Source organism: Scatophagus argus, chromosome 16 (genome assembly GCF_020382885.2).
Source record: "Scatophagus argus isolate fScaArg1 chromosome 16, fScaArg1.pri, whole genome shotgun sequence".
NCBI lineage: Eukaryota > Metazoa > Chordata > Actinopteri > Scatophagidae > Scatophagus > Scatophagus argus.
Window position 1 is genome coordinate 4,349,733 of NC_058508.1, and position 22,374 is coordinate 4,372,106.

The 22,374-nt window shown below is 41.7% G+C and overlaps 2 protein-coding genes across 2 annotated transcripts; both read right to left on the minus strand.

The window, feature by feature from the left end:
* Window positions 1-3,837: 3,837 nt before the first annotated feature.
* LOC124073424 (homeobox protein Dlx3b-like) lies at window positions 3,838-14,431 on the minus strand. Its single transcript, XM_046415616.1, has 3 exons — window positions 12,821-14,431; window positions 9,349-9,533; window positions 3,838-7,102 (listed from the first exon to the last, which is right to left on the minus strand). The coding sequence occupies exons 1-3, from the start codon at window positions 13,170-13,172 to the stop codon at window positions 6,674-6,676; spliced, it is 966 nt and encodes a 321-aa protein (XP_046271572.1). The 5' UTR covers window positions 13,173-14,431; the 3' UTR covers window positions 3,838-6,673.
* A 606-nt stretch (window positions 14,432-15,037) lies between these two features.
* LOC124073425 (26S proteasome non-ATPase regulatory subunit 11A) lies at window positions 15,038-22,011 on the minus strand. The gene is made up of 13 exons (XM_046415617.1): window positions 21,854-22,011; window positions 21,031-21,132; window positions 20,012-20,208; window positions 19,782-19,839; window positions 19,277-19,471; window positions 18,987-19,131; window positions 18,751-18,811; window positions 18,336-18,398; window positions 18,047-18,172; window positions 17,697-17,732; window positions 17,512-17,563; window positions 17,072-17,215; window positions 15,038-16,403 (listed from the first exon to the last, which is right to left on the minus strand). The coding sequence occupies exons 1-12, from the start codon at window positions 21,942-21,944 to the stop codon at window positions 17,073-17,075; spliced, it is 1,269 nt and encodes a 422-aa protein (XP_046271573.1). The 5' UTR covers window positions 21,945-22,011; the 3' UTR covers window positions 15,038-16,403; window position 17,072.
* Between the last annotated feature and the right edge of the window lie 363 nt (window positions 22,012-22,374).

Below are 22,374 nucleotides of genomic sequence, written 5' to 3' on the forward strand. Positions count from 1 at the left end.
CAGGGGCGTATCAACGGGAAAAGTAAGTTGTGGTGATCTTTATGATGTTGATGGTTTCTGGTTTGACTGAGTTATGACTCTTAGGAAGAAAAGTGTGATTTTTTTTTTCATGCAAATTGTATCAGCTAAGTTTTTCTAATATCTCTCGGCGTTCTCGTCTAAGATTGTGTATACATCTAATTTCATAGCAAATCCGGGGCAGACGTTTGAAAAGTCACAAAAGAGAAGAAAAGAAAAGCTGGCTTGGAAGCATATATTAGGCTACACAAAGTGTGTTTTTTTGGTCAGAGGATGGCAGTAGAGGCAACATTACGCATGACTCCAACAGAGCGGGACAAGCACAGGTCATGAAGCAGAAACAAAATCATACAGGAGTATCGACGGCGGCACGGGCAGCTTCTCCTTCTCTCATCAGTCATGTGAGATAAGTGTCTGCTTTGTCAAAACTTATTCGAAAAAGTTGTTTCCATCGCCCAAACTTTTATTGTGAAATTGAGAACTTTAAACCTTTTCGACACAATTTCTAATGCAATACTTCAAAATGAACAGAAAAGACGTTGATGGAAACACGGCTACCGAATAGGAGTGGAGTGTTGTTAAGTGCCACATAAAGATCTACAGCTGCTTCGGATTATTTCCCCATGACGTGCCACATTGGCAACATATATCACTGGCAAAAAACCAGGCTTCGGTATCGGCTTTCAGACGTACACATCAGTCCAAACCCAGTGTGCAGATCATGGCTGGAGGCAGGGAAAGGAAAGTAACGTCAGCTCCAAATCTTTCATGACTTTGTTATAAACTTTCCTTCCGCTGCTGAGTTTTCCTCTCCTCTCAGCTCGCAGCAGCTGATGTCATCACCTCGTCTCACCTTCTTCTGCCTGCTTGTGAACGCCAATAAGCAAAAGTGTCACCTCAGCTCACCTTCCAAACCCTTTCATAACCCTTAACAGCAATATAAATGCTCAGGCATTCATTTCTCACAAGAGCTAAGGGAGACATTCTGGATATGTCACATTCATGAACATGAGAAAGACAGAATCAGAAATTCAGCGGGCGTGTTTGTCTTTGGAATGATATTGCTGCTGAATATCAGGTACTGGCTGTTTGTTAAAACCTTCATCTGTGAGCCACAAACCCACAATGACTTTGGTAAAAAACCATTGTTCCTGTGGAGTACCAGTCACAGGTTGCTACAAGTCCCTGTTCGCCTTCTCTGTCTGCCTGCCTTATGTACTGATACATTCCTCTCTGACACCTGGAAGCTGAGGGATCAGCACAGGAAGAGCCTAAACAAACATGGAAGGTGTCCTGGTGGATTTGTGGTTTCGGGTCCACACCCTTTTTGCTAACCTAAAATTGAGAAAAACTAACGTGCTGTGCTGAGTGGATAATCATTATGCCAAACCATCTAAGAAGTAGTGTGAGGAAGCATTTTGAATTCAACTCTGGACTGAAAAATAGTGGATAAAGATGAGGCTGGTGCTGATTTTGCAAAATGCAAGTGCTGAAATGCCTGTAGATTTGAAATAGATTTTTTAAATGTAATTCCTTAACCAGCACCCAGCGCATAACAAGATAACTTCAAAGATAACTTTAAAGGAGGAGAAAGTGCAGTGTTTGCCTGTGAAATCTTGTAAAGCCGTGTCTAAAGTCAGTCACAAACCTCATCTTTTAGAAAGCCACGGTAAAAGCAAATTCCTTGATGCTGAATGTCATCATGTGTCTGACTCCTAACTTTTAACTTTTAAAGTGTTTTTGTTTGTCTTCCTTTTTTCCAAAGAGGGCGGCATGGGTGGAGGCTGCCACTGGTTGTTAGAAATGGGTTCTTTCTTTCACAAAAAGTCTAACATTCCCAGTTTTTCATGTTGCTCTTAACACAAAGCGTGGTTAACCATATACATTAACTTGCACCATGCCAACAGGAGGATCAACAGGAGCGCCTGAAGACGGAGTGGGAAGAAGTCAAATCTTCAGTTGCTAATCTTAACTTTATGTGGGAGTTGTTCAAGTAAAAGATGCTGAGTGAAGCTGTCATGCACAGCTGTGTTCAGAGACTGTGAAATGATCACAATGAAGAGTGTGTGGAGTTCCTCTGCCAGGCGTGGAGTTGGACCTGCTCTCAGCCAAGTGGTTCACGTGGACAGATATTTTGACTGTAAAGGAGCATCAGACCTAATGCAGGTCTTCTGTCCTCCAGGTGTTCATCTGAACTGCTGTGGACTGGACACTCAGGTGTGAGGACCTTATTGTCATCATTCAAACACTGTGTTATTTCAAACAATACAAATACTTATACAGAGACCAAAGTGTCTTCCCGCTTACTGACCTGTGCTAGATACACTGCACACAAAGTGCTGGGCAGTTGTTTGTCAAGAAACAGCACCACTAGCAAAAGGTTTATTATTTTTTAACTTTGGACAGAGACAGGCTAGCTGTTTCTGCTGCCTCCAGTCTATAAGATTGTTAGCCTAAACTACTGAGATAGTTAAGATGGACAACATGAAAGCTCCTCTGAAAAGACCCCAAAACATCTTGGACATCCCCTGGTGGCTGGCACAAGTACTAGTCAAAAGCCTTGCCCCCTCCACATAACAGTTAGGACATGGGCCAAACTAAAAACTCAAAGTACATTTCCCTCTGATGTCATTGTTCCGTCAGGATGGTTCTCCCTTGTGAGCCGGGTCCTGCTCAAGGTTTCTTCCTGTTAAAAGGGAGTTTTTCTTTGCCACTGTCTGCTTCCTTGGGGGGTTCAAGCTCTGGGCTTCTGTAAAGCACCTAGAGACAATTCTTATTGTAAAAGGTGCTATATAAATAAAATTGAGTTGAATTGAACTGAATTGATTCCAGCCTTTACGCTAAGCTAACGCTGCTGCCATTTGCTGCAGAGACATGAGAGCTGTATCAATGTTACTCAGCAAGAGAACAAATAAGAGTACTTCCCAATATTCTGAATCATTCTTTAACTTACTGAGACATCTCATAGAAGGTCACAAAGTACTCTCAGGTCCTAATATTTGGGTCTGTGATATTGTTTCAAACTGTCCATCTGAGTTTCTTCTTCTTCATCAAGCCCTCTTTTTGTTGGCTAACCTGTGGGTATGGTTGGTTGAGAGAGAGGAGAGCATTTTGTTTGTCTCACACCCACCCACACACACACACACACACACACACACACACACATCTCTCCTCCTCTTTTCAACTGTGTGCCACATGAAAGCAGTGTACACCCATCTCTCTCTCTGTGTCAGCTGTGTGTTATTAGTATCCAGAGACTCCAGAGTGTCTGCTGCACTGTCACCTCCCACAGCCTGCTTTACACGCACTCTCTGTGTGTGGATAATATATAGATGGGTGCAACCTGTATCTGTTGTCTGACTCACACCAAGAAAGCACCGTCAGCACACTTTCAACGCCTTTGTGTATGTGTGTGTGTGTGAAAATAATACACTACTGTCTGATTCAGATGAAGACATTTTATTCTTTTATTTTAGTTAAAGCTCCTAAGGCACAAACTATTGTGCCACTTTTGATCTATAGTTGACAGTATAAATAAAAGACCTGAGTACAGCACCTGTGACAATAGAATATATACAACTTGTCTTTCATATGTTTTAGCACCAACTTGCGGTCACTTTTGTTTTAAGGGTTTCTTCAAGAGGTCAGGGCCGTGTAGTGTTTATGCGCAGGAATGTGGGCCCTTTCAGAGATAGACACACCGCACTGCTTTTTTATTGTATAGGCAGCTACCAAATCACCTTCCCTCAGCAACTGTGATTTTGCTTTGAAGTAAACTCACAGATCTGTACATTTTATTTAAATATATATATATATATATATATATATATATATATATATATATATATATAAATGAACTAGCAGAGGACACTTGCTCTGGTTCATACTGAAGGTTGCAGGCTGTTCTCAAATAATACACTGGGCAAAGGGAAAGAGAGACCCTCAGAAAGATGAAAATTCACAGAGAATTACCACGGGTTGATCGAGGAGCTTCACCTGGATGGTGGTTTATTCAAGGCTCAGGTTGGGTTAGGGGACAGTTCTTGCAGGGTCTTGCTTCACAAGCTGCTGAGCTTTTGTTTGTTTTTGGGTCTAGCGGACTGAATACCAACATTATAAACATCGGAAAGGTGTAGATGCGACCCTTGAGTCATGTTGTGTGACTTAACTAAATGATAAACGGTAGTGCAAATTACGTTGTATTCGTATACATGAAAACAGCTTAAATGAAATCTCGAGTACTGCATGAATTAGTCTCCAGGCCTGCCGTTTTGAGTTCATTATGAGTTCATGGTCATTATGGTTGGTAAAGTATCCAGCAACAGTCACCACTAGTTTGTCCTCCATGAGTGCTGCTTCCAAGTGTAACTTTATAGTCACCACTACAGTAGGCCTTGCTTGTCAGTTCATCTAAAAATGTAAATGTTGCCTGTTGCCTCTCTGTTGCTTCGAGGGCCTTAAACATGAGCCACCAATGGGCCTATGAGCAGCTCACATAAAGCATTCACTGTCCATAGAAAACTACTGGAAAAAGATATCTCTCACTTTCAAAAACTCAGTGGTGTCTGATGGGAGGGGTAGGATGCACTGTTGTTGGAGCTTGACTTCAGGATCTATTGGTCACTGGTCAGTTGGTCTTATTTCAGTTTTGTCCCTTCTTAAAATGTGTCTCTTGCAAGCCCCACAGTTTTTTGATAGCGAGAGACAAAATCCATGGAGGAGCCCTTTAACAGAACGAAAAATCCACTAAACACAAATCACTGATTGTGATTTGTATAATCCCTTAAGAGAATAAGCTGCACAGGGCCAATCTTCAGAAAGGGTGTGGATGTTTGATCTGTCTCAGGCATTTCGGCTCCCTCTACATTACATTATAGCAGTGTGTCACTTCTGAACTGCTGCTCATACCCCACAATCTGACTGACATAACACTTGAGAATGAAACATATACTAGAATAATATTTTTACAGTGCACATGCTTCCTCCAGTTTTTTTTGTCTAAATCATCTGCAGGAAAATCAACAAGTTGGCGCTTTTACTTTCTTTCAACCACTGCGTTGTTTCCCTCTTTGCCAAAACTGGCTCAGCCAAACTGCAGTGGATGCCAGGTTTATGACGACAGATTGATTTACTGTCATAACAGTAATGAAAAATGATTTGCAAGTCTTCAAATGGACATTCCCTTTTCCCTGCGGTTAAACTTTATGAAGCTTTTTCATGCTCACACTGATTTGAAGGCATCGGTACAGTATCAGGTGAGGGAAGAAATTTCCAAAAGCAGATTATTTTTTACAATACACCTCTAAGCTGCTTTAATGTGTGAAATCAACGTATAAATTAGCATTTTGCATCCTGCACTCATTACACTCTCAGACGGACGGCTCAAAAAAAAAAAAAGGATTAGAAACAATGCAGCAACACCAGAAATATCATCTTTTTTTAAAACTAGTGCTTACCTTACTCACAATGCAACTTGACTGCTGACAGGTCAGAGGTGTACTACGCTAGCAGTGCTAATGTAGCCTCTAGCCTAAAGCAGAAACGAGGCTACAGAGATCTGGTAAGCCCACTTCTTTGTAACTCAACATCGGCAGTTTTTTATTTTTGTCATTTTCAAACTTTTAGTCGTCCAGACTGACTCAAATGACATCACAGGAGGCAGTTTATCACACTTCACTCAGCTACCTCTGGAGCCACAAAATGGTTTACACAACATGAAGCTTTTCACTGGTGAAACAGCCACAGGTCCCATACACTTCTACTACCACCTGCTCCAGGCATGCTTTATAGGAAAAAAAAAAAACAAAACCTATAGACAAAAAAATATTTGGATGCAAACATTATTTGGAGAACACTTGTTGAAGGGCAGGTAAAATGCGCTGGAGCTACAAAAGTAAATCCTCCATTTGTTATTCTCACAACATGCTCCTTGTGGAAAGAGTTTCAATTCAGTTTGTAAATTGTTCTATATATATTAAAAAACAAAACAAAACAAAAAAAAAACCACCCTCTCAGGAATCATTTCAGTGTCTCTCCACAGTTTGTCTCCTGTGTTTGGTCGTTATTGATGTGTTATTTTAAAAGGTTATCAGCCTTTCAGTGTTGTTCACCTTTGCCATGGAGTGTCTGATCACAGCTACATCAAATTTCCTTTCACAATCTGTAAATTTAAAGCTGTACATATTGCAAAGTTCCCCATGTTGGAGTGGTGGGGATTTCAGTAGTATTCTGTTTTAGAGTGCTGACCAAGGCCCTTTCCAGGAGAACACTGTAAGGGGACAACTGAAGCAAAGCAAGTTTTTGTATAAATACGGTCATATTTAAAATATTATTTCTTATCAGTGATTTCAGACAAAAGATGTCAGAAAAACCAAGATCAATCACCCTAATCTCCATGATAACCTCTATGTTATGGTGTTGGTAGTTCAGAAGTTTCAGAGCTGAAGACAAAAGGGTGAACGAGGACAGCACTTGGTCTCAAGCCACATTTAGTGTAAAAAAGCCTGATTACAACATGTGTGTCTGGTTTTGCAGTCTTGTGTCTGATGATGACTGTCAGGTGTTTCCTTTCACAACAGCGCTCATCCAAAGAAATACCCCCGTGTTTAAGCGCAGGAGCCCAGTCAAACTGCTGTGCAGAGTGCATGTTTCAGCGTCAGTAGACGGCTCCCATATTCTGTGTGGCTGACGGTGTTGCTGATGGCGTGTGGTGCGTCTGTCCTGACTGTGACAGACTTAAATGTGCACCCTGCTGCTGGTACCAGTTCTGGTGTGTGTAGTCTCCCATGCAGGCAGGCGTGGAGTCAACTGGAGGCTGATAGGGACCCTGCCCCCTGCTGGTAGGATCCATCATTGTATTACTCTTGATGCTGCCATTATTTGTGTTGTTGCTGCTGCTGGTGCTGCTGTTGTTGTTATTGTTGCTGTTGTTGTTTTCCCACACAGCTGGGGATGGAGGAGAATTGCAGGCCATGGAATCGCTTGCATCTGGACTATGCTCAAGAGGAATATCCCCGAGTGGAAACTCTCCATTTTTGTAGAGCTTCTTAAATTTTGAGCGACGGTTCTGGAACCAAATTTTTACCTACAAGGAAGAGCATAAAATATTTAGGCAACATAAAGGGGTTAAAGGATTGAAAATCCTCAATCAATGTGAAATGAAATTTCCATATCCACAACTGTCAGAGAGAGAGAGACACGAGGTACAAGTGAACCAAAACAGTAAAGCTGCGGGTAAGCATCTTAAGCTTCTTTTTAGCCTCTTTTAGCTTGTTGTTTTGATTTCTTCCCTCTAAACTCAGAGCAATAGCACTCAGCTGTTTTCAGTGAAAAAGCTCACTGTTAAAGGCCAGCACAACAGCAGATAGCAACAATGTCAGCAGCTCGCTGGAGAACTTGGTTAAGCAGCTGAAGAGCCAGATATGTTCCTCTGGGAATGGTGGAGACCAGCAACACAGCTATAAGAGAGTGAATACTGGACTTGTGCCGATCAGCCACAACATTGAGACCACCTGCTTGATGTTTTGTAGGTCTCCCCTGTGTTGCTGCTCTGACCTGTCAGAGGAAGGGACCCAGGACCTCTGGGGGTATTTTGTGGTGACTGTTATATTGTGTCCTTCGGGTCCTGTGCATTGACGGTTTGGCCTCCAGGTGGGAGGCCTGCTGGTGGGAAGAGCATTTGCCATGGGTGGGGGTGTATTTGGTCTGAACCCAAGGTTACCACATCGCTCGGCTTACCTTATGGTGCATATCCATAAAGTGGCCAGAATCACACCCTAAATGCTAAGGCTGCTCAGTGACTGCTAGATGTTGAAACAGGCACTTAGCATCATGAGGTCAGTGATGACTTTTAGTTTGTTCTTTTGCCACCACAGAATGCAATTTTAAAGAATTTTTCTGCTGGCTTTATTTATTAACTTGATATCTAACATCAGGTACAATAGGTGTCCATTTTGTTGTCCTACTTGTTTTCATTTCAATTCCCTAATCTAAGTTATAACAATAACATGCATAATACAGTAAATGTTTTCATATGAGCAATAAACCAGGCAGCTTGTAAGTAATATTTAACTTCCATATAGGACGCGACACTGTCTAAGAACTGTATTTGGCCTGCAGAGGTAGTGTCATAGCTGATTAAAAGTCCTTTAAAAGTAGTATTATGATTGCCTGACAGCTATAGCGATGCTGTAACTTGTATAAACACCATGAGGGTATGACAATGACATGTTTCCAGTTGCGGTGGATTGCGTCCATGCCTTTGTTTTCTTAAAGCCTATGTGTGCAACCCAAGCATAATATTGAACAATGATTTACAGCAGCTGTGATAAAACAACCCGTGCCACAAGTGTTGTCTTTTATCACTCGAGCGAAGATAATAGAGAAGCATTACAGAAGCAGAGGTATGGCTTTATAAACCAGACCGACTTGACAGCAACAGCCACAGGGCTTTCTCAGCTCACCGGCTTCCATTCTCTGTTGCTGTGCCGTTTTACTGTACTGCATGTACTTAAGACTTAAGATGAACTTTATTGATCCCGCAGTGGGGAAATTCACCTGTTATGGCAGCTCACAAGGACAGAAGAGGAGTGCAAAAAGCAAAGAGTGTGCAAAAACAGTTACAGAAGAGTGTAGAGGTAAAATAAATTACCTCTACACTCAAATACTGCTTTATTCTATTCTTATTTTTATTTTGTATATTCTAGAAAATACATTTATTACTCAAAATATTTTAGCATAACCTCTTGCTGTATGATACCATATTGCAAGTCCAGTTTTGGAGTGTTCTGCCCATCTCTGGACCTTCTCAGCTCCTCTTGTGCCTCTTCATGCTTTTACCAAGAAATATCATTCAAAAGTTACTCCAGCCATCACCCACTGAACTTACGTATGCTGGATATATTAGTGCAGTTTTTCAATGTCCCAGTTTTTTTCCACACCTCGCATTTTCACTGGTGTGTATGGCACAGAATGTTCAGAGAACCAGCATTATCAACTGACATTTCAACCGTCTTCAGTGCAGATGGCGCTCAACTTTGGCCTACAAACTTCAACAGCTTTCATGGCTGATCAGTTCGACTCACGGTACAACTGCTTTCACTGAAAGACAGCTTTCATATTTCACACTTCAAACGACAGTTCAGCTGCCTCTTCAAATGTTAGTTCAGTGCTTTCTCACCGTCTGACAACTCAGCCACCTACTGGGCTTGGATTGGAATTAAAAACATATAAAATAGTTTGTGTTAAATTTTCTTTTCCCATTTTACTGCCCTGGGTTATATTTCTGCCATCGTACTGAAGTGCACTGGGGGTCCTTCCCTGCAGCCTCACCTGTGTCTGAGTGAGGCCCAGCTGTGCAGCCAGCTCGGCCCGCTCCGGTAGGGCCAGGTACTGCGCCGACTGGAATCTCCTCTGCAGGACTGCGAGCTGGTAGCTGGAGTAGATGGTCCGCGGCTTGCGCACCTTCTTTGGCTTCCCGTTGACCATCCGAACCTCCACGTCTGGTTCTTCTTTCACTGCAGGAGGAAACAGTGAAAAGCCATGCAATATTCCTGTGGGGACTTTTTGTGTGCTTGTGGAAACCTTAGAGTCGCACAACCTGCTTGAGACTTTTTCCACATAGGGATTTTTCTTTAGACAATGAAATGAACTCGCATGAGTTCTCTGCAGGGCAGTCTTTGCAGAGAAGTCGTAGCAAAAAATAGCCACGGCTTCTACAACCCCGAAATTTCAAAGAAATTCCGCCAGCACTCTGAACTTATAATTTTGGTCTGCTTGTCTCCCACAGCCAGGGAGGGAGACAGAGATTTATAGGTGCTTTTCATGTAGCCTTGAGGCACGCTTGTATACATCTCTCCCTGTTTGTGCTGTTATTATTGCATCTGAGTTCTGTTTTCTGTCTCCTTTCACATATACAACCAAGCTTCCTCAAACACATCATTCAGCGCACATCTTATTTATTACCTCAGGATGGAGAACAGAACATTACAAAAAAAAAAAAAATATCTGGTTTATATTTAATGCATATCGGAAATATGATGAAGGTTTAACATATTTCATGTACAAATTATGTCAAATACACTTACGTTTCAATTTTTCTGTTATTTACTGAAACGATTTAAATGAAAAGATTTTTAAATAATCAGAGGTCATAAGACAGATCAGTCTGACAGTATTCTTATCAATGACCATATAATAATATATTGTTATAACGTATCATTCCAAGAGATTCTATGATGAATAAGTCATTACACAATTTCTATAACATTTTTGATCATTTTTTCAGCTGTATTAGTTTACACTACCGTGACACACATGTAAAGTATCCAGTATTTTTTTTCTTGTATTAATTTTAGCGATCAAAAAAAAAGAAGTTTACACTCCACAATTAAAAATATTCACACAGTGAATGGCTTTGAAGCAGCATTTCAGCATTTCTTCATGTCAGGAGTCCAGAAGGTATAATTATTAGGACAATTAATTTAATAAAGTTGTAAAAATGTAAAATATCTGAGAGCCTTTGGCTACATCCATGTGTTATTTGCCCCTTTAGTTGTAGTTAATGTGCATATATTTTCATCTACTTTATTCATTATTATTAATTCAGCATTCATCTATACATGTTTTTTGTCGCCTATTAATTTATTTCTTTATTTATTATTTTAGGTGTGGCCACAGGCTTGGCATGATAGGAAGCTGTCCTTATTGGATGATTCAAGCGCCAAGGCTGACTGACATGTCGTGACACCTGATGTGCATGGCTGTGGGCCAAAGTCCCCTGGAGCCATTTCCAGGAGTCAACTCCCAACTGGAATGTCAAAAGCACAGCACATACACCAGTCTGTCGAGTTTGTTCTCCCCCTGTATTTTCCACAGAGACACCATCCAAGTTGGACAAAGAGCCAAGACAAAAAGTTTTTTAAACACAGTCCAGCTGTAGGGGAATTTGAATTAAAGAGTCAAAATTATGTTGTTCCAAATACTATCTTTTCTGTTCTTGTAGTGTCACTGCAGCACCTCTTACAGTCACCTTATGGCCTATTTTGTGCGTTTTTATGTCAGCGGGAACTGCTAGTTTAACTATTTAGTGCACATATACTGACTACGTGTTGATGAATCCACTGTTCATTCTTAACTTAAGTGAAGTTGAAAAGTCACTCACTAGAAGAACTGAGCTGTGGCTTCCATCCTAAAGTTTTTAGGCTAATAAAAGACATTCAAAGGTGAGATGATGAACAGGTGAGCCTCCATTTCCAATAAATGACAATGAAGTCACTCATGAACAATAGCTAAATGAGTTTCCCTCCCTCACCTGTTCCTCCAAACTCACTGTTGACCTGAATAGACCTTCATAACCTTAAATGCAGTGACGGAATGAAACAAAGTACTTTTACTCCAGTACTGTACTCAAGTACAATTTTGAGGTACTTGTATTTTTACGTTAGTATTTCCCATTTCTGCTACTTTAAACTTGCACTTCACAACATTTTGGGGGAAAAATCTCCTACTTTTTACTGCACTACATTTATTTGATATCTTTGTTTAGTAGTTACTGTGTAGTCTGCTGCAGAGCCAAAGCAGCACATTTTTAATTACTTAATTTTAAAGGCTTTCAGATTAAAAGAAAACACTGATTTCGATGCTAGATATCAGATCCCGTCCGTGGTATACAGTATATACACATACATGTAAATACATGTTAAATTTATTTGTACTTTTGCTACTTAAGTACATCTAATGCCAGATACTTTAACACTTTTGCTCAAGTACTACTTACATTTTCACTTCTACCAAAACAATACTGAAGCTTGATATCTTTACTTTCATCCACACTACTAATGTTCTCTTTCCTTTCCGCCTACAGACAAAGTTAATTATTTTGGAAACCTTAGCTGCAATCTGTGACATCCTTGGCACGTAAAGCCAGAGGCTGTTCAACTGACAATAAATGCTATAGTGAATTTATTTGCAAGTTCTTTTTCCAGCCAAATAAAATCAAGATTCTGCTTTGATGAATTAGATGTAGAAGCTAGCTATAAGAACTACACCTGATGCCTCATATTTACTAAGGAGAGCAGAATCTCTTTGTTTAAAAAGCTTTACCATCTTAAAAGCAATAAGTCACGCTGGTATTCCTGATATGCAAATATAAATAAATGTCAGTAAATGTTACAACTGCAGCGGCACTTTAACATGGCTGAGTTATCATTTAGATGTACTTTGAAGAAATACTTTTGGGACAAATACTACTTTCACAGTTGAAAAACTACAAATGCTTATATCTGTGACATAATGAGGAAGCCACTGTAACAGATACATGAGTATATAAATGAGTTACATAGGAGTGGGTGTCTAAGTCTCTGCTTATGTAAGTGCACTAGAATTCTGCCTCCTTACTCATCATCTGCTAATGAAGGAGATTTAAAAGTTCGAGATTAAGAGAGCATCGGCTAAATGCTTCCAAATATTCTAAAATACAATGTTAAAAGAATTCAGAACTCAATGGAAAACCGATGGATAAATATAACTTCATTTATTTTCCGTGCGTAAAACTTGTGCGCAATTACTGGGTTTACATGGCTAGACATGAGCGCTTGCCATACATCAGTCTCAGGTGGTCGGAGTGGCTTTTCTCGTTCTTAGACGAAGGTGGAGAGGACGTATTACGCAGCTATGTGGGAGAAAGAGTGCGACTGTGAACGATGTTAAACCTTAGATTTATTTGTTCATTAAACTGATCCAGAATTCTGCTCAGTAATCAGTCACTTCTGCCAGGCGCTTATGGAATAAAGTTCTCACTTACCACCGTCCTGCAGCGTTGACTGGACCTCCCTGCTGTATGCACCGTGCTCTCTGTATCCCGCATGGGGGTACGCGTATTCTGCCTTGCCAACAGGGTAGGCACCACCTGGACCCATTCCGTTCAGGTTATAGTGGTGGTACGCGTAAGGGTTCATGTGTTGGGCTGAGTAAGCCTGCTGCGCCGGGTAGAAATCCTGCGACCCGTGGAGCGCGCTCTGCCCGCTGTAGAAGCTCATGTCTGTGGATGAGGACTCCGGCAGGGTCGGGGAATCCTTGGTGGCCGAGATGGAGTTCCCAGCCACGGGGAGGGAAGGTTTCTTCTCCTCGAAGGCAGGTGAGGATTGTCCGTTCATTCTCAGAACTTTTTGTTTGGTCTAAACTGTAAACCAGGAGTGCTCTGAAGTCCTCACAGTCTGGAGCTGGCGTTTCCCAAACTCCCTTGACGCAGCAGCCGGGCTGTCCACGGTGGCGGCGCCCAACCCAACTAGAGCTTGTAATTACAGGGCGCGCCGAGCTGAGCCAAGCCGGGCAGGAGAGAGGGGAGTGAATGTCTCCTTCTCATTGGCTCGCCTGCTCGTTCCCTGCCTCTGCCCTGAGGCCAAGACAGCGCTGACTGTCGCCTGTCTGGCTCCCTTCTTCTCCCCACAGAAACCTACAGTAAGCCTCTCCTCTGCCTGCACCAGAGCGCATAAACAGTTGGCAAGCCCGTAAAGTCCTCTAACTAACATTTACCCCTACATATCCTGGAGACTTAACAGCATGCAAGTTTCTCAGCAGAGAAGATAAAGGTTTAACCGCGCATAATGGTGTTGCGATAAGGAGTGTTTACGCATTAGCTTTACGGCGCTGCCTCCCATTCAAATGCAGATACAGAGCCAAGCGCTGCTGTCGACCCACGTAGGGAGTTATTTACAGTTAATCAAGGCTTATTTTAAAAAAGGCTTTTCCTGCTTTACATGTGTTGACCTGGGGCCCGGGATTCTCCCATGCCCCAGGCAGGAGAAACAGCCACCATAAACCATCTATAAACTTCAGGTGTATCCAACATTCCTAGAGAATACTGTACGTACATGACGGGGACACCACTGCCCTTGAGTACTTCACTATAAGAAGAGTAAATCTATTAAGACCATAAGTCAAATCTGTGTTCTTCAGTTTCCGTTTTGAAGAGAGAAAAACCTTCTTGTTAGAAATTCTACTTTAGAACTTCTACGAGCTGCAGTAATAATACCTTTCATACAGAGATATACAGGGAAAGAAAGTTTACCAGAAGTGACACAGCCTTACCACCAGATGTCACTATTGAGACTTTGGGAGACCTTAAAAGAAAGTAGTTCTGGAGATTTTCAGGAAATAAAGTTAAAATTCCTCACACTCATTTAAAACAGATACTGAAAGTATAGGCCACGTCATCAGAATAAAAAAAATAAGAAGGTGTGAGCTTCTAATCCACATCCATCACAGATTCAGTTGGAGTTAAAGGTAGCCAAGTAATCTAGTTTTGTGATGCACTTGGTAGGCCTACAATGTTTTGTCTATAGACGTGGCTGGCAGACCTGTCACATGAACTCAGTCACCACCACCACCCTTCATGTCCAAATGTCTTCATTTCAACTGATAATAAAGGGCGTGTTTTTTAAAAAATTATTTTAAGGATTAAACATATAAAATCAGATTTGGGCACTTTTTTAATATATATATTTGAATATGTATGGTCAGTTTGGTCAAGTTTGCATTCAGACAGCTACTACTCAGAGTGGCAGAAGAAGACATGACCATTTATCTATTATTTTTAACCATTACCAATGATCTAATGATACATAAACCATTTATACTTTCAGCCAACTACTCATTACTCTTATCATACCTATCTATTTAAACTGTTCATTCTTATGTTGATATTTGAATCGATATTAGAAAACTACTCATTAGTTTCAGTTACACATTTCAACCATTCACATATGACTTTACTAACTACTTATCGTGCACTCAGTCACCACGTGTGCTGTTTACATGTTGTGGACTCAATATGCAGCTGCAGAAATGGGCTATCCATGGTCTACAATATGCTACTGCATACAAGGAAGTCAAACACATTTTAGGCAGACGGTTTCACTGAAAAACTGTAACCTCATATGGCGATATGGAAGCTTAATGTCCCCCAGCAGAAACCCTGTAACAGATTTTCATTTCCAAGGTCCTAAAATCACACAACTTGCAGATTTAATTTTTTTTTATTAGCATTTGTCTTTCTCTATGTCATATATGGTAAACCCTCGAGTCCTTGCAAAAGTAAGTTCCCAGAAATGTACAGCTTGATTTTCTTCAGCGAAACCCGCCCTTTTCTGCACACAAAACCCAAAACATCTCAGAACGCAGAGTTCTCGCTCCAGTCACGTATCGAGCATCAAAAGCACTTTGTGTGACTCACTGAGCTCTCAGTGGCGAGGTCCAATCTGTTCTTACTCATTATAAAAAAAGGGGACAGTGTGAATACATTAGGCCTTAGATGAACAGAGGCGCTTGGCAATGTTATATACAAACAGGAAATAAGAGTGCAGGGGGAAGGGGGGGGGGGGCTGCCGGAGACCCCACCATGGTGATGAATGTCCTCCTCTCCTTGTGGCATGGTCCCGAGTGGACAGAAGAACAAACTCCCTGTATGGTCCACAAATCCCAGAATGCCTTGTGAGTGAGTGAGACCACTCAGGGTGGAAAATGTGCGGGTTCAAAAGTCAACAGTACGGACAAGAGGAGAATGGATGGGGTTGTTCTGACGCCTCTGTTTCCAAAATCTCTCTTCAGGTGACCTGATTAATCGTGTGGCGAGTCTTCATAAATCAATTTCATTCAGTTTCAGAGTTGGTTGGCAAATTAAACACAGCAGGTAGAATCCAGTGGGAGAAACAGACTGACTGACTGAACCAAACAACCAACCAACTCACCCACATTCATCCCCGGTTACACTCTGATAACAGGCCGAGCACATTTTTTTCATATATATATATGTACATATATATATGTGTATATATATATATATATATACACATATATATGTATATATACACATATATACATATGTAGGCATGTATATATATATACATATATATACATACACACAATGCATGTATGTATAAGTACTGTATATGTATTTTTTTACTGTTATATTACAAGATTCCCTGATGGCCAGTGCAGACAGAAACAGAGGGGAGGAGGAAAAAGGGGCGGGTGTCTGATTTACATACAGTAGAACCCAGTGGTGGGACAAGAGAAGAGGGGCACAGTGCCTGGATTTGTTCATAGGGAGGAGCATGTTGTGTCAGGTCAGCCCCAGTCAGACAGGAAGAAGGGAGAGCAGAGGGCTGAGGGAGGAGTAGCAGGAGCATCGTGTCCACCCTGTCACTTTGTTACTCTGTCAGGTCGTCTTCAGATGGTCAGCTGGTTTGTTTGCTTTGCTGGGTTGATTAGTGTCTGTAAACTCCTCGTCCTCCTCCCCTCGTCCCTCCCGGGTTGAAGTGATAGATCAGCGGAGATGTGACTGGCCCACATCACTCCGGACAGGAGGACTGATGGTTTCACTCTCTCTGATGGGGTGGTGGGGGTGGGGGAGGAGACAAAGACAGGATGAATCTGCCTTCACACAGTAACAAATTTGCTCTTTGTTCACCATCATGTAGAGCAAAGGGCGAGTTCTTACATCCTCTTTCTGCAAAAGCACATCTGGATTTCTATGTAACCACATGTTAGGATGTACTGTCTCTGAGCTGATGTTTTCTGCTCACAGACTGTTTCTATAGCATGTTATACAACACAATCAAAACTCATCTCACTGTGTCTGTCAGGTACTGTATAACTAACATGCAAAAACGGCTAAGCTAACTTTAGCATTTAGCAAGCTAATAAACCACACGCCTGTTCACAAACTTGGTCGCCCCATCTGGCTGCTGACATTTCACCGTGCATTACTTTTTCTGGTGAGGTGGTGTGTGTGATGGTATGTATATATATTTTAATTGTTGTGGTAGAATCTGAGGTACTTCTCAGTGGATCTTCCAGACCAGAACCAGTTGGTTCATTATTTCATATTTGGGATTGCTCCTACATAGACAACATTCCACTGTCAACCAAGACAATGTAAACTAACTGGTGCTAGGGTTTTAAACTAAAACCTAACTAAAAATGTTTTTTTTTTTTTTTTAGTTTCTAGATATCACACGTGCACAACAACATTATCTATTCTGCTGGGGCTCACCTTATGTTAGCTTCTTGGCTTTGTTGTAGAGAGAGTCGACCACTTTGCTCATGTTCTGAATGGTCTCCAGGGCCGCTTCGTACGTCTTGTCCACCACCGGCTCCTCAAAGACAATCAGCACACCTTCGCCTTGGTCCAAAATACCTGTTCAGGTAGGATGGGGTGCATGAGAGAAACAGAAAATTGGTAAAAAGCTATTTATGGATTACAAGAGCATCGACTAATTTATTTTTTTCATTTCACCCAGTGGTGGAATTAAAGCATGACAGCAATGAATAAAATACCCCAAAACCTGCAAACTGTAAGTGAATTAGTTTAGAGTAAATGTACAGAGCCATCTGGAGGAAACATTCACAAAACATTAATATTTACAACGATGAGCCACTAATATTTATCCATGTCTTCAAGTGGCGTCCACTAAAAGGGCAGCAGACACATACCATGAAACTTCTTGTCCAGGATCATCTGTGATAATTTCCTCTCCACGTCTCCCTGCAAGGCAGACACAATCAGACTGTTGGTACTTCACTGTAAAGACCACAGGAATTACTTAAAATAGGCAACTTGTGTAGAACAAAGGTTAAAGTCTAAAGAGGAACACTGAGGAAGAAGAGGTAAATCTTACCTTGGGGAGTTTGATGAGGGAGGAAATGTGTGCTATCTGTTTGAGAAAAAAGGAACAAACATGGTTACGTACACTAAAAAAAGCGTACCACAAGGATATCGGTAAATATACCAAGTATTAAGTAGTGTGTTTACTTATGTTCACTGAGGATATATAGTCTTCATGAACCACTGGGGAATAAGATGAAAGATGGAAGACTGCTACCAAGACCGAAACAATGATTTCTTTCACTTCTTGGCTCTCCTGAATATTCGTCTAGTTGTAACTAATTCTGTCTAATCAAGTTCTGGGGCACTGTGCAAAGCCTCCTCTAAAGTCTGCTGAATATGGGCAGACATCCTGAAGATTACCTGGACCCTGGAGAAAGGTTCGATGACCCTGATGAGGTTTTGCTCCAGCAGGTTGTCATACAGCTTGGTCAGATGGGTGCTGATGATGGGGTCATCCCTCAGCTCTGCTTTGTACTCTGTTAGTGCCTTAGAGAGGGTGTGAACAAGACATTTTAATCCAAAATGAGGAGAGAGCTTCTAACATCCAGGAATCAAACATACAGAAAAGAACAATCACAGCTAATACTGCTGTTAGGGAACATACACTGAGCACCAAAATGACATTAAGCATCAAACTCCAGACACAAACCTTTTCAAAGTCTGCCAGCGATCGGTTCTTGCTGGCTTGTGCCACACATTTCAGTGAGTCTGTCTGTAGAAAAGGAACATATACAAAAGGTCATTGGTGCTTAACAGCTGATAAACAGCTTTTAAAGAAAGACTGAGGAATGCTGTAATATATGCAACAGCAAAGGCTGTATCTAGATTTCAAAGACTACTTGCTAAGCCTCAACCTCTTCAGCTGCCGTTACTACAAGTCAAACTTTAATTCTCCTCTCTTTCAATGCTTAATATCTCACTACAGCCCCATGCAGACTGTTTCAACATGTGGAAGACTGCAGAGTTTGGCAGGCTTGCTGTGCATTGTATCAGTTATTAAGCAATAATTGGACAATTTCTGTTCACGAGGTTCAAATAAGAAGTCAAACTCTTAGGAATGATACCTGTCTGCCAGCATACCGCAGAGCCAGCTTGCCACTGATGAGGGCCTGGACGTCTTCTGGCCTGAAACAGAAACAATATGCATCAGACACAGTTGTACATCTTGGTCGTACCTACTCTATGAATAATGGCTGCAGAAAAACAATGATTAGAATTACTTGTGCGGGTCTGTTTGAAGGGACATGATCCCCAGCATGATTTTGCAGCCTACCATGTATCCGAGTAGTAAACCACTTACGCATTGAGCATGATTTTGCAGAGCAGCATGTATTTGAGGGCTGTGATGGCTCGTGGGCTGTCAATGGAGTCGTAGCCCTCAAAGGCCTCGTAGAAGTAGGAGTACGCCGTCTTCCAGTCTTTCTCCTCTGCTGCATGAATGATCCCTAGAAATGTGACCAAACACACATAAAATGTCAGGTCCACTGCAGCAGAAAATACCAACTCACCTGCCACTCTGGTTTACGTGGCCAATAAGCAGTGTGTACACTGAGAGCTACGTGCAGCTGAACAACAGATAATAATCTGCACCTGACTGCATGTCCAATGCTGCTTGTAGTTTAGGGGGGCAGTAGATGGCGTTGGCGGTTGTCCTGGCAGATGTAAGAGCGGCACGAGCTTTGGGGAGGTTACTGAGCGCGTGGTATGTCTTACTCTCCAGCAGCTGAACCTCCACCAGCAGGGCCTTGTCATCCATCTTCTTCAGCTCCTGCAGTAACTGGGAGCCTGGTGAGGGAGGCAAGTTTAGAGTCAACAAGTTGTTTACAGTTTTACCATTTTGGATCCAAATAGGTAGAAAACTTCCCCCACTGGAAAAATGACATAATAATGACACAATATGAAATCCCATCTGTCAAAATTTACCTCTGAAATGAGGAAGAAAACTAAAATGGGACGGTACAGGAGTTTAAAATATCCAAAGCTAACATTATCCACCAAACATTTATGTCTATACTTAAGTTTTCTTTTGTCCTCTAAACATTCTGCAATTGTCAAGCCAATTCAAAACAACAACTGCAGGAGATTCACAACTTACCAAGTTGTAGTGCCTCCTGGTAGCATTTTGTGTCAAAATAGAGTGAGATGAGACGAGCCTGAGGATCGAGGAGAAAAACCATGTCAGGGCGCAGGTCTATAATGATTGCCGAAGGGCCTATAAATAACAAATGTTCACCTTCCCAAGAATTCTTTCAGTATTTCACTTTGACCAACAGATTAGACTGATACCCGAAGATGCTGGGAACGTCAGAAACCACCAAGTCTCACCTCTAGTGCCTGTCTGAGGAAGGTCCTCTTCTCAGCTTTGGCCCACTCGATGCACTCCAGACAGAGCTCAACCTCCTGACCTGTGGCAGCTTCCATGTCCAGGAACAGGTCCAGTAGGGAGCGGACCAGCCGGGCTGCCTTGGCCTTGGAGATGGAGTTGAGGAAGGGTCGTACATACTTCAGCAGACCCCCAAGCTCTGAGAAGAGAGTGTGAAGAAAGAAGAAGGGTAAATGTATGAATAGAGAAAAATGCAAAAATGTAAACTGAGTGAGTGAGAATATTTAAGAGTTGCAAAACATAATGAGGATCATTGTTTTTACGAATCACAGCACATCCACTGGCCCAAATCTAAGGAAGGAATGAGGTTTTGCTACTAATAATACCTTCCTTTCACAATGATTTGGTTTCTAGAAGCATATGAGATTTTTCACTGGATGATCCCTTGATATCTTATAACCAGTTTGCTTGCTACAGTATGCTACACTACTTGAACCTCCTAATAAACACGTGTAAAAAGAAAAAAACAGACATATAAAAGAAAATAAAAAATAAACACTTCAGGAACATCGATAGCATGTTAGGCCAACAGTCACATTTACAGCCTGCATAAAGTAGTGGATGTAATCAGAACTTCCTCACTGTAAGCCTTAGTAAGGAAGAACACGATTTTAGTGACCCTTTCAAGGAATCTGTTGCATTCGTAAAAAATAAACGGAAGCTAGTCCATTCAGCACAGAGCGCCAATGTGGTGACTAGTTAACGTTTATATTTGACAAACACTTTTTTAAGCACTGCGCTTAAAAGAGCCTTGCTGCACTTAAAAGAGTTTGTCTTTTGTGGACAAACTAAAACAACACTCCAAACCTCAGCAATGTGGACACTGGGTCGGGACTCTGACTCATGAAAACTGAAGTGCTCGGTGCATTAAAAGAAAAATCGGTTTAAGCAACGTGATATAAAACAGCGTGTGTGTGCAAGTCAAACAGCACCTACAAGTATGAACATGATGTTCTGTTACCTGCAGCCTGTCCCGTCTTGGCCAGCAGCCCACCCAACTCCAGGATGCTCTGCTCTTTAACACGCACCGCCTCCTCATCATTCTCTTGGATGTCCCGCTTCACTATAACATACACACACACACACACACACGAATAATGATGTAATCTGATCCGTACTGGCATGATCCATGATCCACCGCGATACACAAACAGTGAGAATTATGAAGTTAGAATCTTTCCTTCTGTCTCCAGAGACTAGCATCAAGTCCAGTTATGTCATGGATAGGTTGGATGGCAAGCAGCCAAGTGGCTAACGAAATATCTTACCTGTCAAATTAGACAATAAATAATAATGGCAGGTACACAGCTCCGCTTTAACAATCATTATGAAGCATCGTACGATATATAATCATAAACTGGAGGTGACAATGTGGGTGATGTTGAGAGAGTCAGCTCAGTTCACATCAATTTCCTTGTCGGCCTGACATCTGACAAGACGAGGCATAGCTGCTAATAAGGCTGGCTGCGGGCTAACGTTAACTAGCCAGCTGTCTCCCAAGTTCCTGTCAAATGAATGAGCCGAGACGAGCTAACGTTAGCTTGTCCGATAAGCTAGCCGGTATCGTGCTAGCCGGCTAGCCCGCTGCTGCTGACTCACTGTGCAATCTAGGATAAAAAAGAGACGGCAAGCATTGGACTAGCTAACTTAGCTTAGCTGCTAACTAGCTAACAGCAAGGATGGCTAACTAAACAGCTCCACACTGACTGGAAGGTTGTAAAGCCTTAGTGTCCAAGCGTAAAATGATTTTCTTTCTGTTGCCATACTGTGTTGGGTATATTTACCTATTGAATGTAAGATATCGATAGAGGCATTCCGGTCTGTTCCAAGAAGAGACTGTGCTCTCTGAAACTCAGCCACTGCCGCGGCTGCCATCTTTCCTCTACCAGCCTCCGCTCCGCTCTGCCTGACTGTTTTCCGGTTAGTTCGTTCACATGGTCAGAACAATGCTGCCCCCTACCGGCGGGGCCGAGTTCTGCCTGCACGCAGGTGAATACCGTATACCAAAAACTATCGGATATTTTAAAACATTGTCAGGACAATTACTTTTCAACGACGACTCTGGTTCATGATTACATGTCTCTGTTTCTGTTGTTACTTACTGTTGTTACTTACTGTTGTATCTTACTATTGTTCTGAATGATTAATTAGACATTAGGAACAGCTTTTCATTATTAATCTAAAATCCACAGGTGTTTCTTGATTAATCCTGCAGAACTTCCACAGGCAATTTCTTTTATTATCCTTATTAATGTGTTTTTGAGTATTATATTCTACATGATTATACTATGCTTCAAATTCAAAA